This window comes from Parasteatoda tepidariorum, chromosome 2 (assembly GCF_982258835.1).
Source record: "Parasteatoda tepidariorum strain Cologne lab strain chromosome 2, Ptep-v5.0, whole genome shotgun sequence".
NCBI lineage: Eukaryota > Metazoa > Arthropoda > Arachnida > Araneae > Theridiidae > Parasteatoda > Parasteatoda tepidariorum.
Window position 1 is genome coordinate 123,296,175 of NC_141756.1, and position 15,889 is coordinate 123,312,063.

Below are 15,889 nucleotides of genomic sequence, written 5' to 3' on the forward strand. Positions count from 1 at the left end.
AAGATATCAACAGAAATAGAATTGCTATTCTATCAACAAATCAAGGATTCAAAACAAAACATAACATACTTAAAGGTTGCCCACAGGGTTCTTGCATAGGTTCGACAGCTTGGAATTTTTTAATCAATAGCTTGCTCAATACAGATATGAACAATCAAATTATACAAGCATTTGCAGACGACATCATTCTATTAACGTTTGGAAATTCAAGAAGAGATTTAGAAATTAATACTAACAACACACTCAATATTATTCAAAATTGGCTAACAAGTAATAATCTCAATTTATCAATAGACAAATCTGTTTTCATCCATTTCTCCAACTCAAGCAGGGGTCAAATCTTCAAAATAAACAACCAAAAAATCTCACAAAAGAACTATTTCAGATATTTGGGAGTGATATTAGATAGGAGTCTTAACTGGGGTCCACACGTTAAAGTACTGAAAGAGAAATCAAACCAACTACTCACTTCTCTTTTTAAAATTAATACAAAATCCTGGGGCATAAACCAGAGCGCTCGTAAACTCATATATAAAACTGCTATAATCCCTTCCTTAGCCCATGGTTCATGTGCATGGGCACAAAAAATCTCGCCTAGAATCTCAAGAACTTTAGACTCAATCCAAAGGAAATTTCTTCTGAATATCACAAGAGCCTATCATTCCACTCCTACAGCTGCTCTACAAGTCTTAGCTGGATTCCCACCTCTCTCAGAACAGATTGTGTCGTTGTCGTGTTCAATAATCATAACTCAACTTAAAAAAGACATTTCCTATAACAATATAAATTATCAATACAGTACTTACGAGGAAAAACAAACAATAACTATTTTTCACCCCTCTCAGTCTATCACTAATTTAATCAGTTTAGAAGAAAATAAGAACTATAATCACTTAGATCCATACAATTTTTTCACAGACGGTTCGAAAACAAATACTGGAACTGGTTTTGCATTCTACAACATAAATCATTCTAATCATTACACAATTAATAATAACAACTCAGTCTTTCAAGCTGAACAACTTGCTATTTTAGAATGCATTAGATTCATCAAATCACAGACTTCATTTAAGGCATCTAAAAAATATACAATCTGGTCGGATTCTAAAGCAGTATTAGACTCTATAATCAACCCATGCACGAAAAATTCACTCTCGGCTAAAATACAAAAATTACTCCTTAATACAAATATATTTATCTCATGGATTAAAGCACATGATGACAGAACAGGTAATGAAAATGCAGATGCCCTAGCTAAATTATTGACAACTAAACAACAAAATTACTCATATCCCTTCCCGATCTCACATCTTAAGAATCAACTTCAGAACTCTGTATCACAAATTTGGCAAAATTATTGGAACAATTCAGATAAGGGAAGAAGATTATATAAAATTATTAATAAAGTAGATTATTTTAAGATGATACCATCAAAACAAGAAATCTCGTTTCTAACTGGGCATGGTCCTTTTCCATGTTATTTTAAATATCTAAACATCTCAGATAATGATCACTGCACCTGCGGCCTTCTGGGCACACCAGAACACTATATTACGGAATGCATCTATACAGCTTCATGGCATACTCGTGCATTGAGTATCACTTATCTACCAACTTGGCAAAAACAATTCATAACTAACCAAACAGTAACATTCATAACTAAACAATTCATAAAACCAAATTATTATTAGTGATGAATTTTCTTTCTGATAATGATAATATTCTAAAATTTTAAATATAAAAAAAATTATTATATATTTTGGAATGCCTACCTATATGTTGTAAATACTGTACATATCTTTTCTATTTAACTTTTTTTTATTATTATAACATTTTAATTACTTTCTTTTATTATTTAATACCTATAAATCAAAATTTTAATGGAGAACTAAATATATATATATACATATATATTTTTTTTTTATTACCTTTTTTTTTCTTCCTCTTTCTATTAATTTACTTTCCAAAATTCATTTATTGTCACTTTCTATAGGTCATATATATATTGTTTAAACAATAATTAATATTTCTGTCTATTTGTAAACAAATTAATATTTCTGTCTATTTGTAAACAAATTAATTTTCTGTATATTTGTAAACAAAATTTTAACCTCCTTTCTTTTGAAACTTTAAATAATTAATTGAGGTTGGCTGGAAGTAGTTGCCAGACGCGGATTATACGGGTAAGGGTTTCACTAACCTATGCACGTATCCGCGCCTGGAAGGAAAGAAAGATTGCACTTTGAGAGGTTATCATTTTTAAAAAGACGAAAATAAGACACAAAATTCCCTGTGTTTTGCCAGTTTCTAAAGAAAAACTCAAAATTCTCTGCATTTTAGGTGATTTTTAAATTCCCCGTTCTTCCTACGGAGTGACAACTGTGTAATACGTTAAAGCCCTTGGGGTGTAAATGTAAAAAAAAAAAAATTTAACACAAGTTTGGTTAAAATGTTAAATGTAGATGCAATTCATTTAGCTTTTGGTGTATTAGTAACTTTGAAACACTTTCTTTCACAAAAGCTTTTTTGCTTAAAGACATTTCCTTAAAACATTTTTTTGGTAAGATTCTTCTGGAAGGCATCAGTTAATGGTGATTTGGATAATTTTGTCCCATATCTTTACTTAAAAATTGATAAGTATATTATTTACGTGGTTTTTTTCATTGTATTCAATGTTATAATTAATAAAATAGAAAATTGAGTTAAAAAAGAAAAATAAAGTCAAAATTTGTCATTTAATTTCCTAAAAAAAACCACATTTCTACAAAATAGCAATTAAAAGTCCTTCACCAAACTTTATAGAATAGTTTCAATCTGTAGAAATGGAATGTACTACAAAATAATCTTAATTTGATAGCGCATTAATACTCACTTGGAAAACATAGTCACATTGACAATAGAATAAAACTTAAACAAAGTGATTATTGATTGCTTTGTAGTAATTTATGAAGCATACTTTATTATATTATGTATGTATGTATTAATATTAGGCTAAGTATAGTCCAAAAATTATTCCAGACTCTGTACAACTTTTCTCCTATGTAATCTTCTATGCACTCATTTTCATTTGAGTTGAAAGTTCTTCTTTTCATTTTGCCTGCTTCTATCCTCTTTTCTTTATTTTCCTTTTCAAGTTTGACAAAACTAAATTTCTTGTTTTCAGTCTACTTGTTTTTAAAATTCCATTTTATTATTTTTTTAGTTCTACGTCAGTTCTTGATTGACAAAAAAATATAATTGAGATGTTTTTAAATCGTATGAAAACGCATCACGATGTTACATTTCAAAATTGTGTAAATATGAATTGTGGTCAGACATACGAATCACAATGCTTTAATGATGTATAGAATAAAGGGCCTTTAAAAAACGAAAATAAGCATATTTAAGCACTTTTCCAAAATGCTACGCACCATGTAATATGAAAAAATAAAGAAGCACTTGGAAAATATATATATTTTTCAAAATCAAAAACTAGATAGGTCGCAATATTAAAAAAAATTATATTTTGATAAACGTTTAAAACTAATTTAAAATAGTTTGTGATAGCAAAATAAAAATCTTACTCTAGGTTGAGATTGTTGTCCATCACCAGCATTCTTAGATCCAACCCATTGTCCAGAAGAGAGACGTTCAACATGTTCTTGATCGAGCACACACAAAGAGGCTAATGCCAGCCACAGCTACAAAACATAAATCAGTTATTAAAGTTCGATATACAGCCACTCAATTGCGTATTGAATATAGACGAATAAAATTTAATGGAACCAAATCATTTTATATGAAACTAATGTTAAACGTTCCCGTTTAAATGGATATTTGTTGTTTTTCATCCCTGCCTGATTGCATAAAGAAATGAAACAAATTTTTTTATTTTTGAGAAATATTTCATCAGCTAAATTAGAATTTTCGTTTTTCAGTTAAGATAAAGATACAATAGGAGGTCACTTCAATAACCATTTTGAAATTATTACTAAACAAAAATTGTGTTATATTTACTTTTATGATGAGCTTTACATAAAATTATTTCCAGCCGAAACTTTTATTAGGAATTAACTTTACATAATATTACTAAACAATCTGGTGAAAAACATGAACTAATTTCAAAGCAACCAAAAGTAAAATAAATAAAATAAAAAAAGGATAATAATAAAGAAAAACAGTATGTTAAGTTACAATGTTAACTGAATAAAATAATTATTATGAAGTTTGAATTTGATTCTAATAGACCTAGGGTTTTTAATGAAAAACCTAGATGGGCTGAGATTTTTCAAACCTTGTTTATTACAGATCTGTTTAATTTTTAGTATAACAATCGTGAATTTTAAAAACATGTAACTGATGTTTATAAATTCACAATTACTTACAACACATTGAAATATCATACAAATTTATTTAGTTTCTTAAGATTTTTGGCAACTGTTTTCGTTATGGATTACTAGCTAAAAACTTTTTTCTAATAGTTCTTTTCCTAGGGGTTTACTTAATTCCTATAAGCTAATGCACTACCAGTAGAACTGAATTTCTTGAATTCTGTTGATTTTGAAGGCCAGTGGAATTCTTCTACTTAGGTTCTTTAGAACTGCCCCCCCCCCCCAAGAAAGGCACCATCATTTCTATGCGCAGTATCTCCTTGTCCACACTCTTTTCTTTTAGAATGCTTCACTCTCCTCACAGAGTATCATTCTAGCCCAAAGGCAGAATATATTAATGAAATAACCACTATATAAATGAAAGGACAATCTTTCTTTCTCTTGTCTGTAGCCCCCCCTCACACACTTCTTGTCTCTCTAAAATGCTCTACCCTTGATGCATGGTCTAATTCTAGGTAATAAAAGGACTTTTTGCTTTAATAAATTTAAAATAAATATTGTTCCTATCAACTATAGTGATGCTAAAAAATTAAGGACCTTCAAAAACCTAATACCAAAATTAAGTACTTTTAAAGGCCTTTATTTTCTAAAATACAAATGAAGCAGTTTTTTAAGGACCTTGGGAAGCCTCATCTAGATTAGAGTGATAATCTGAACTTCGCACCTTGTCATTTTTCTGACTGCATATAACATTAGAGTAGATATAGAACCACTAAAATACGATTAAAGAAGGTGCAAACCGATTTGACGCATAGCCTATGACTATAGGGAATAAAAATTAGCCACAAGCAATAGAGGGTTGCTAAAACAATTCTGGAATAAAACTTGTTTTTATAATGATCTGAGTAATAATAGAATGATTAGCACCATCATTTTTCTCATTGAACAAGAATCAACTTTGCGATAAATGGAAAAAAAAGTAAAAATTTTAATGGCAATGTTGTGTCCTTTTCTGTCGTCTTTAGATATCCGCTAAATAACGAACCAATGAAAGAAATATATGGTGTTTATTACATAAAACAATAATGTAAGCTTTAGGAGGGCATTTTTAGAAAAGTTAAGTCAACTAACCGTTGGTGTTTTCAAGCATTCAGTTGGAGATCGATGTTGTTCCTCAAGTTTTGTCAAATTCAAAATATTTTCAGCAACAGCACTCTTTGTAATGTTAGCCCAAGCTTCAGTCAACTTTCCCTAAGAGACAGCCACAAATAAATAATTAAAGATTTGTTAAATACTACCATTACAAATTTAAAGATAAAAGCACACTTACAGCTGCCATGTCCTTTAGCAGTTGAATAATAACTTCAGCAAGTTTGCGTGACATACAGCCCCTGAGCCACCATCGACTACCAATGTCGTCTCTTTTGAAACAAATATTCCAATTAGTTAAACTGATTTTAAAAATACTTTTTTAAAATAAATCTATTCTAAAGACCAGTATAAATTGTTCTAATTGCTTTTTATTTCAATTATAAACAATACTATTATTCACAAAATAAACAATACTATTAACCCGATAGAAAACTTCATTCACTTCAGAAAGAAAAAACAGTCAATATGCTTCAAGTGCATCAAGAAATAGGTGCCCATTTTGCAAGACAAGAATTAAAGAAGCAAAAATGTAAAGAGGCCAACGAAAAATGAAGCTGAGAAACAAAACACGAAAAGCCAGACGCCGAAAGAAGAAAAATATGAAGACAGAACAAGAAAAATCACTGTGACAGAGAGGCAAATGCATTTCCAGGTGTTATGGAGAGGTGCGTCGGAACTGATGTTAACTAGGAAATCAGCATTCAAATGAATAAAAGAAGATTCCAGGGCATCAAGATGAGCAACTGGGATGAGTTAGTATTGGCGAAACTGAATTTATGCCAACAATGTGAAACAATCGAAGATTTCTCGAATTCTTGATAACAGACAAATCTATCCTTTTCCCCCAAGTAAACATTTTAAAACAGTTCCCCAATGGTTGCATCAACAAGGAATGTGGCAAATGCAGCAGGAATTATCAAAGCTAAGAGGATCGTTAAGAGATTTGATTTTGGTAACAGGCCTAAAAATGACATTAAAACCAAAACAGGAGAGAATATAGCAATTTTAAGCCAAATGGGAGAAAAAAATGGTGAAGTAATAAATTCTCTGCAAGAATTAGAAGAAAAGTGGCTTTTGGGTTCAGTGAATTTAGCAAGAGCTGAATCAGCTGAAGGGTCGAATCCACGGATAGTAGCAACTTAAATTTTTCCATTACGTTAATTATATATACATATACAATTATACATATATTTACAATCTAACCAATGCCAATTGACGAACCATGAAATTAAGAAGGAATTGTCATAAATCAAACACTGTATTGAAAATATTAAAATTTAAAAAACCATGAAAGAGAACAAAAAAAAAAAATACAAATAACAGTGAAAATTTTACTTAAAAATATATAAAGAAGGAAATTCGGCAAAAGGTGGAAAATGTCATCCCAATACTTGTGATAAAGCACCAAAAATAATTTATACAGATAACTTAATTTTTAAAAAGAGTAACATTACTGAATTGCAAATGTGGAAATTACATTTATAAACACAGTTAAATCCCGCTATGGTGAACCTTCAAGGAACCGAAATTTCGGTTTACAAAAACCGGGAGTTCACTATATCGGTAGAGCAAAAAAATTTTAACTCATATTTCGAAACTGCTCCCTTTTATTACACATTATTTAGTAACAAAAAATACGCTAACTTTTATTTTTTACTAGCCGCCTAAGGCGGCCAGCTGTCCGCCACGCTGAAGGTTTTCACAAATAAAGTTTTTTAAAACGTAGCAGGAAATCTGAAGATTAGTGGACAATTAAAGTGTTCCTGTCCTGCAATTTTGTCTTCATATCCAGTTCTGCTGCAGATGTGTTATAGCTCTTGAGGATGTTTGAAATTATATAGCTACAACGCTTAAGAAAAAAAAAAACTAAAATGCTAAATACATGAAAAGAACACGAAAACGAATAAATGTTTTATGGTATCAATTTCTATTTCTATATAATTTTTTATGGTATCAAATTCTATTTCTATATCTGTTACGTCACGCACTCAGGTATTATAATTTGATCTAGTTGTGCTTGTATAATTTTGATCTAGTTGCGCTTTCTACGTCATTTTGTTAACATCGTTTGGTTTGTTATTTAACATCGTTTGGTTTGTTATTTCTAAGTTAACTTTCAAAAAATTGGCTGGCATCAGCATTTTTATTCTTTAAGTTGCTTATTTTTTCTTTTGGAATTCGTTCCTTTTTAGCAAAATGTTTTTCAACCTAATCGAATTCTTTGCCGACTGTTCTCTGTATATATAAAGAAAATAAAGTAAATATTTTTAAAGTGTTGTGAAAAGAATTTTTAGTTGTACAAAGTACTACAATATCGCTACAAAAATTATCGTCTTCGCTTAAGAAAAAAAAAAATAGAGCGTGGAAAGAAGAAGAAAAACTTATTATAACAATTATGAACAGCGACAAATATATGAAAGCGAAGCGTTCTATTTACGTATCGAATATGTTGCCACATTTTTAATACAAAAGTTAAACTTTTCTTCACTTTAATAAATGTAAACTAATGAGAACTTTACAATTAAATTATTAATTCCTTCGTATATCATTGGTTTAAGTTGTCGAAAATTAATATTTCAATTGTAAGGTTCGCATTAGCATACATTTATAAGAGTGGGGAAAAGTATATGCATTTTTTAATAGTTTTTTGAATATGGCTCTTTGAAGACGAAAAAGCAGATGAAAAGCATAGACTTACAAAATGACTGATAACTAAATAACTAATCCAAATTTTTAAAAAAGAAAAAAAATACTTCTTCATTATGTCAAAACACAATTATGTGCCGAGTTTCGTGCCTGGGCGAGGCTTCTGGGGCGATATATTGTGATTACAGACACACACACACACACAGCCGCTTTTATTATTATGTATAGATTACTCTACATCTTGCGAGCAAAGAATTTATGGATGACCTTAATTTAAGGATGGGAAACTGAGATAGAAGTAGCAAACAAGAGAAAAATGCTTACGGCTACATTCCACTCAATAGATGGTTTTAAAAAGAGCTATATGTATTTCATCAGGGTTGACACTCAAATCTGGAGAAAAAAAATTCCCCCTTTACCCTGTACATTTTATACTCAATATATTAGAAGGAAATAATAATTACTGTGCTTTTGTGTGAGCTATATTGGGGCTAACTATATTTATTAGTTTTAATTGCAGGAAAAACAGCTGAACATACTTAAATAATGCTATAGTGAATGAAATAGTTTAGTATACCTGAAATATCATGATTATATATCCCCTTAACATACGCTTTGAGTTATCACCATTTTGTAAAAGACAAAAATAAGAAACAAAATTCCCTGTATTTTCCAGTTTGCAAAGAAAAAAAATCAAAATTCCCAGCATTTTTAGGTAGCTTTTAAATTTGCTGTATTTTCCAGAGTTTCCCTGTGGAGTGGCAACCTGTTTAAGTAGAAATTTCAAAATTACCAAAAAATGAAGAAAAAAAAAATCAGTCGAAGAGAGAAAAACGTTAATAATATCTAATTTCCTTTCTTCTTCACTATATCCACAATAAATAATATTATATGTGCATAGCAAGACACAGGAGTGAACATTTCGTTCACTATATCAAGGAGTTCACTATTAACCATGTTCACTATAATGGGGCTTGACTGTATTTCTAAGAAAAAATCTGAACTACGAAATTATTAAATAAAGAGTTTTTTTTACACAAATTAATTATTCTTATATTTCAGCATAATCAATAAGTTTTTGCAAGAGAATGGAGATGATCACCTTGGATGAATAGAGGTAGCTAATGTGACAGTTGTAACACCTTTTCCTCCTCCACTGGAAGATGATCCTCCTTTCACTTTGGTCTGTACAGTGATGGCTTTTGCTATGCAGGAGAGGAAGACATCCAATATACCCGTCTTGTCTTCTTCTTCTTCTTGTTTGCTGCTCTCTTCTGAAATGATGCTGAAATCTGCTGGGGGGAGGGAGGGGACGTCCAGAATGGAGGCCAAAGTGGGAGGACTCACTTCAGGGAGAACTCTTCTCAGCAGTGAAGTCACCTAAATTCAATCACAAAACTTTTTTATAAATTCTTTTCCAAAAAAACAGGAAGAATATGCAGTAGAATTTTGTGTTACATAGATTCATTGAACATTGAAGTATATATAAGTATAAATGAAAATTACTTTAAACACAAAATTATACACTTAAATTAAATTTAAAAAAAAAATTAAAGCTTTAGAATTTGGTTTATCTTAAAACTAACTCAGTTCAAAATACTTCTTCAGTTTTGTTTTGAAAAAAAAATGAACTGTTTCCGACAATAAAAATTACTACTACAGGGTGCGTAGCCAAATTAATCAACAAAAAATAAGCAATTTGTAAGCACTTTACAAGCACTCAAAAAATATTTTTAAGCACTTTTAAAAAATATAATTAGGCAGGGTTGGTAAGTTTTCGACAATTGACGGTTTTATATTGTTTTAACCGACATGTCAAAAATCATGAAATTATGAATCATGTAAAACGAATTTCATACACTACGAACTAACAATACGCTGAAATAGATTGGGATTGAATTAATTGTGAAAACGCTGAATAGAACAATGTGAACTGTGTCTATTTGCATAATTCGTAGCTAAAATCAAGCACTTTTTAAAAACAACCATTCAAAAAACCGCGTTTAAGGGGTTTTAAAAAATGAAAACAAGCACCTTTAAGAACTTTTTAAAAACGCTACACACTCTGTACTAGCATATTTAAATATTTGTGAATATCTGAATTATCATATAACATTGATCATGCTCACTGAAGAATTCTTTTTCAAGAAAACACCTGAAAGTTAATGAATTAGAAGCTCAGAATGAAGAATTATGAAATAAATGAACAATAATGTTGTCTGAAAAACAGTTTCAGAAGTTATACACTAATGATAAAATGAGCTGAAAATTTATTTAATTTCTTTTTTTTTATAATCTAAGGAATGTCTTGCTTTCTAAGCATCAAATCATTTTAATATTAATCTAATCAAATCTTTTATTTTCTGTTACTCTAAAAAGTCAATTTCTCTTTTAATAATTAGAAGAATTTCTAGTTTTAAAAATGGCAATATATCAAACATAAACGTTAAAATTTTAAAGATCTAAACCTTCATTATTAATTTCGTTAGAAAATTATATGTATTTTTCCTTAACACTAAATGTACCAACACCTAATGCATACATATTTCTACCATAGCTGGTCAAATGATCGGACTTTGTTTCGTAATTGAATGTATAAAATATGGATGTTAGGTATTAAATAAACAAACAAACAAAAAAAACTTTATAATTAAACAAAATTGCATCTTTCCAATTTTTATGCACTACAAACACAAAGAATATGAATTTTTAATTAATTGCTAAAAGCATTTTTTACATATACAGGGGGTTTCCATTATACATTTTCGGCAAACATATTTCGTCGAATCATTATTATTTCTATAATTCTTATAATTATAATATATAAGAATTCTTATAATTAATATTATTTCTTCTAAGAACTTGTGCTATCCTGATTGTTTTAACATTTTTCTGGGTAAAAACTAACAGTTAGTTAGAAATGAAGTAAAGCTATCAAAATAAAATATAAACTACCTACTTACCAAAACTTTTAGTTTTTGTCACTTTTTCTGACACAAAAATGCAAATCTAAAATTTTAGGTACTTTCTTGAAATTTGAATTCATAGTTATCCTGATCGAACTGACTGCGCAACAGTCTTTGCAAAAATGTGCAACTCATGGAATGCAATATGCTGAACAAGCATTACATCGTAATTTCTGATCCGATAACCTTATAAAGCAATAAATTGTTCTCCCAGTTAAATGACTGGTTGTGGTAGTAATAGGTATCGACAAGTATTATTTGAAACAAACAAAATACGAATAAGTAAATAAATAATAATAATAGAATATTAAATGCATATAACTGTCAGGAAAAGTCATGAAGTGAAAAGTGCAAAAGCAATAAGATGATATGCAGATTTTCGATGCAAAAGTTCTTAAACGGTTATTTGGTCGGTTATGGCAAAATGTCAGAGTAATAAAAAAAGTTTTAATGCTGACAGACACAGCAAATACATACTTGCCGCTGAACTCTGGCAGATCCCGTGTGCAGGAGACTGAACAAGTCCCTGAGCAGTCCTGCCTGCTGAGCTAAGTAGGAACGGCCTACACTGGAACCACTGAGGGCCAGCACCATAGATAACATTTCAAAACAATAAGCATCAGAGGACTTTGGCAGTTCTTCTGTTGACTGAGATTTGCTGCATAACAAGATTTCCCATTCATCTCTCACACAGGATGCTTCTTTTCTAATAGCAGCAACAATATGGGAACATACCTTTTTTTTTAAGGAGGAAAAAAAAAGGTTAAACTATATAAATATTTAGACAAGGAGTTATTCACATAGTGTCTACCACTACAAAAATACAACTCATTTCATTAGTACATAAGACATGTTAACTCAATTCTATTACATCAACATCTGTACTTCCAGATTTCTACTTCGGATTGATTTTTACGCGTAAGCTTGAAAAAAGGCTCCATCAAATATTATTATACAAGTAGTGTTTGCAATATAACTCGTTTTCTAAATTTAAATGGCATGGAACAAACATCATAAAAATTCTGAAGATACTATGCCCTGCAAGATACTTTGCTGTCATAGTACTGAAGATACTATGACAGCATACTATGCCCTGCAAGATGCGACTCAAAAAATAACTAACGGTGATATTTTACACAAATATAGCCAAATAAGGGATAACACTTAAAACATAGCATTTAAGTGGTTACATTAATTTTTTTAAAATTAGGCTCGCAACCAGTTAGAATTTGTAAATTGCAGGAAACTCATACGAATGCTAAAATTTATGAATAAATTTAAACACAAATCGCAATAATAAAACCTCCTAGAATAATAAGCCTGCTCCCACATTGCCTCGTAAGCATAACATAACCGGAGGGATGCACCGGAAGTTTTCCAAATTTCTTCCTGTTTTCAGAAGCTTGTTATTGTTTACATTCAGTCAATCATCAGGGTTACCACTCAAATCTGTAAAAAATATTCCCTGTGTTTTCCCTGTACATATTAAGAGGAAACACAACAATTACTGTGCTCTTGTGTAAGTTATATTGGGCTAACTAATTTATTAGTTTCAATTGCTGGAAAAACAGCTGAACATACTTAAATAATGCTATAGTAAAGAAAATAGTTTAGTATAGCTGAAACATTCCATAGATTACGCCTTGAGGGGTCACCATTCTTTAAAAGACAAAAATAAGAAACAAAATTCCCAGTTCGTAAAGAAAAAATGAAAATTCCCTGCATTTTCCCTGTTATTTCAGGTGATTTTTAAATTCCCTGTTCTCTCTGTGGAGTGGTAACCCTGTAAGCGAAGGGATTCGCCGGAAGTTTTCCAAATGTCTTCCTGTTTTTGGAAGCCTGTTATTGTTTACATTCGGTCAACCATCCATATTACTTTTTAAAAAAAAAAAACATAAAAAATATACACATTTATGCAGTTATACATATTTTTTAACCTAATACTCTTCGTTCATTAAATTAATAAACAGTTTTTTGACAACTTACTTGTTTCTGCAAATGAGTGAGTTTACTTCTGGAGAATAAAATTCCCACCATATGTTCTTTGAGATCATTTGTCTCCAGTGTGCTTTGAGAGTGTGACAACTGTGCTTCTGGATTGACATCATTCTTTAAATCATCCTCAAACTCGCCCTTGATCAATTTCCCAAACACCTACGATTATTGAAATAATATATATATATATATATATATACATATATAACAAGCAGTTAAAACACACATTAGAGCTTCTAGTTATGAAATATTAGATCAAAAATCTGGTACAAGTTCCACCTTAATTCTTTCAAGTAGTTTAAGCTAGACTCATAATGAAAATTTTATACTTGTTTAAACACAAAATAAATTAAATAAATACTAAAATTTGAGTGATTGATACATAGAATATAAGTAAATATTGAAAGCATCTATTTTCTGGAGACTTTTTAACAATCAAAATAAATAAACATTGGGGAGAAGAATATTCGATGAATATTATTGAAGCTGAATATTAATAGTGTTAGAAAAGAACATTAGCAGATAAAATTTGTTTTGCTTTAAATTACGGTTGATTTCATAAAAAGAAGCGCATTCAATTCAGTTCAATTCCTGTTAAAGATTATTTTTTCATCAATTTGAATTAATTTATTTTTAGAATTTGAAACTTATTTTTAATGTTATTTTAATCTGCTTATCTACGCTGCTGATTCTTCACAACATAAAAAAGAAAGAAAAAAAAACGTTTGTTAATTATGTTTAATTTATTATTCTGTTATTGAATAACACATATTTTGATGTTTGTTTACCTTAAAGACCTATTATCTGAAAAGATCTATTTTTTGAACTTTTCAATGTAATTTTTTTCAATGGCCTTTTTAAGTTAATCAAAAACTATGATACTAACTATTAAAAACAATCTTTTTTCAACATAATATATAATTGTTAAAAATATTCTTTGTATATTTATCTTTGAATAAATAAGTTTTAGTATGGCATACAAAACTATTCCGAAAAAAAGGGAAATTTTTTTCAAGTGAAAATAAGGACTATCATTTATTAAACATTTACACGTCATGCAAGCTCCATCAAAGTAAATATAGAGGTTTGGTCTTGCAACCTTTTTGAAGAAGGCTTTTCATCTAAGAGGGCAATAAAAACCAAATGCAGAAACCCTCTGTTATTGCTTGAGTGCATTTTGCTTTAATCTCTGTTTAATATGGAGTCACATATTAATAAAAAATTTTAAATGTGAAAACATACCATGAAATATATAAAGCAACAACTTATGCTGAAATTTCTTTAAAAATATATTAGTGATAAAATGCAAATAATTCATAAGGGTCATGACTACCAGGTTAGGAAATCCAAAAAGCCAGAATCTTTCAAACATAATGCATTTCTGTGACTGATTCGATAACTTAAAATATCACCTAAATTAATTATTTTCCTTCTTTAAAGAATAACTCTCAAGGAATTAAGATTTCACTTTAATATGTTAATATGCGGAAATTAGATGGAAAAGTTCTTTATGGTAAATTTTTTTGGCAGACCCCCAAAAAATATTAAGAAGTATTTTTGCACATCAATATTTGGATGTATGTCAGAAATGTTGGGAGGTATATATCAAACCTGTGATGTTAGAAGCCTGAAAACTTTTAAAGTCTCAGCCTCACAGTTCTTCTGTTGTATTTGTGTTGCAGTGACATTCTTTCCAATGTGTATGCTGCTCTCACCCTCTTGGACGCCCAATACTTTCACCTGTCTCAGTCTTAGAGTGTTATCTGGACCTTTAAGCTCTAAACGAATGCAAGAGAATTTTCCATCAGGAATATCACAGCTAAGCCATCCAATATACCGCGTCTCCACTTCAAGCTAAATAAATATAGTTTACAACATAAGAGAGACATCATAAATGTTGTACTTTCATTAATTTTGTTATTTGAGAATCATTTCCAACAAATGACAGCATTTAACTGAAAGATGAGAAAACACAGCACCAAAGAAAAAAAGAGTGTCATGAATTACTTTTTTTATCTAATAATCAGATTTTCACATACTAAAACTCAATTTTAATGGTTTGGACCTAATCTTAAATATGCTAATTAACAAGAACAAATAAAATTTTAAGTAATAAAATCAGACCCTGAAAACAAACTTTCTTTCCTTTTCTTTAATGGATTAGAATTCTACACCCTCATATTAGGGGGCAGACACAATCTGGGAAACACAGTTTCAATAGTTTGGTTAGAAAAAGGGTTGAAGGTGTCGAAATTTGGACAATTTCGTTCAAATGTCGCATTTTGCCACATTTAAAATTAATTTCTTAAAAATGATGTAAAATTCAATCTATCTTTCAACTCAATTATTTTTGACTACTATTAAATAAGTTAATAAAGAATAATAATTATTAAAAATTAAAGTGCAATCTGGGAAATATGGTCCCAACAGTTTGGTTAGAAAAAGTAAATTTATAACAATATTGCAACACACTTACTTGTCGCAATTTCACCAATTCTTCAGAGTTTTGCCCAGCTTTAAAAGTTACTCCAGAAACTTTGTTCTGAAATTAAACAATTTAGAAATGAAGTAAAAAACTTGCTAGATCAACTAACATAGTTGATTTATATAATAAATATTCACAATAACAGAATTGTTTGTTTCATAACAAATAAATAAATACATAATCAACAGTGAAAAAAAAAACTTTCTTTACATTGACTTCATATAATTTAGATTTATAGAAACAAAGAAATTCATGAGTTAACATTTTTTTTAACTGTCAGATATAGAACAAAATTCGGAAAGTTTGCTACTAGCTGCTATTTTTGCTAATTTTTT

General features: G+C 29.8%; 1 protein-coding gene across 1 annotated transcript in view; it reads right to left on the minus strand.

Moving 5' to 3' along the window:
* LOC107440653 (E3 ubiquitin-protein ligase MYCBP2) overlaps positions 1-15,889 on the minus strand; it is a 194,178-nt gene that overhangs the window by 31,486 nt on the left and 146,803 nt on the right. Inside the window, exons 62-69 of the mRNA XM_087158274.1 lie at positions 15,546-15,611; positions 14,681-14,923; positions 13,061-13,228; positions 11,552-11,809; positions 9,211-9,488; positions 5,641-5,731; positions 5,442-5,561; positions 3,564-3,680 (exon numbers count right to left, since the gene is read on the minus strand). Coding sequence (XP_087014400.1) covers positions 3,564-3,680; positions 5,442-5,561; positions 5,641-5,731; positions 9,211-9,488; positions 11,552-11,809; positions 13,061-13,228; positions 14,681-14,923; positions 15,546-15,611 — 1,341 coding nt within the window. The remainder of the gene's footprint in view (positions 1-3,563; positions 3,681-5,441; positions 5,562-5,640; positions 5,732-9,210; positions 9,489-11,551; positions 11,810-13,060; positions 13,229-14,680; positions 14,924-15,545; positions 15,612-15,889) is intronic.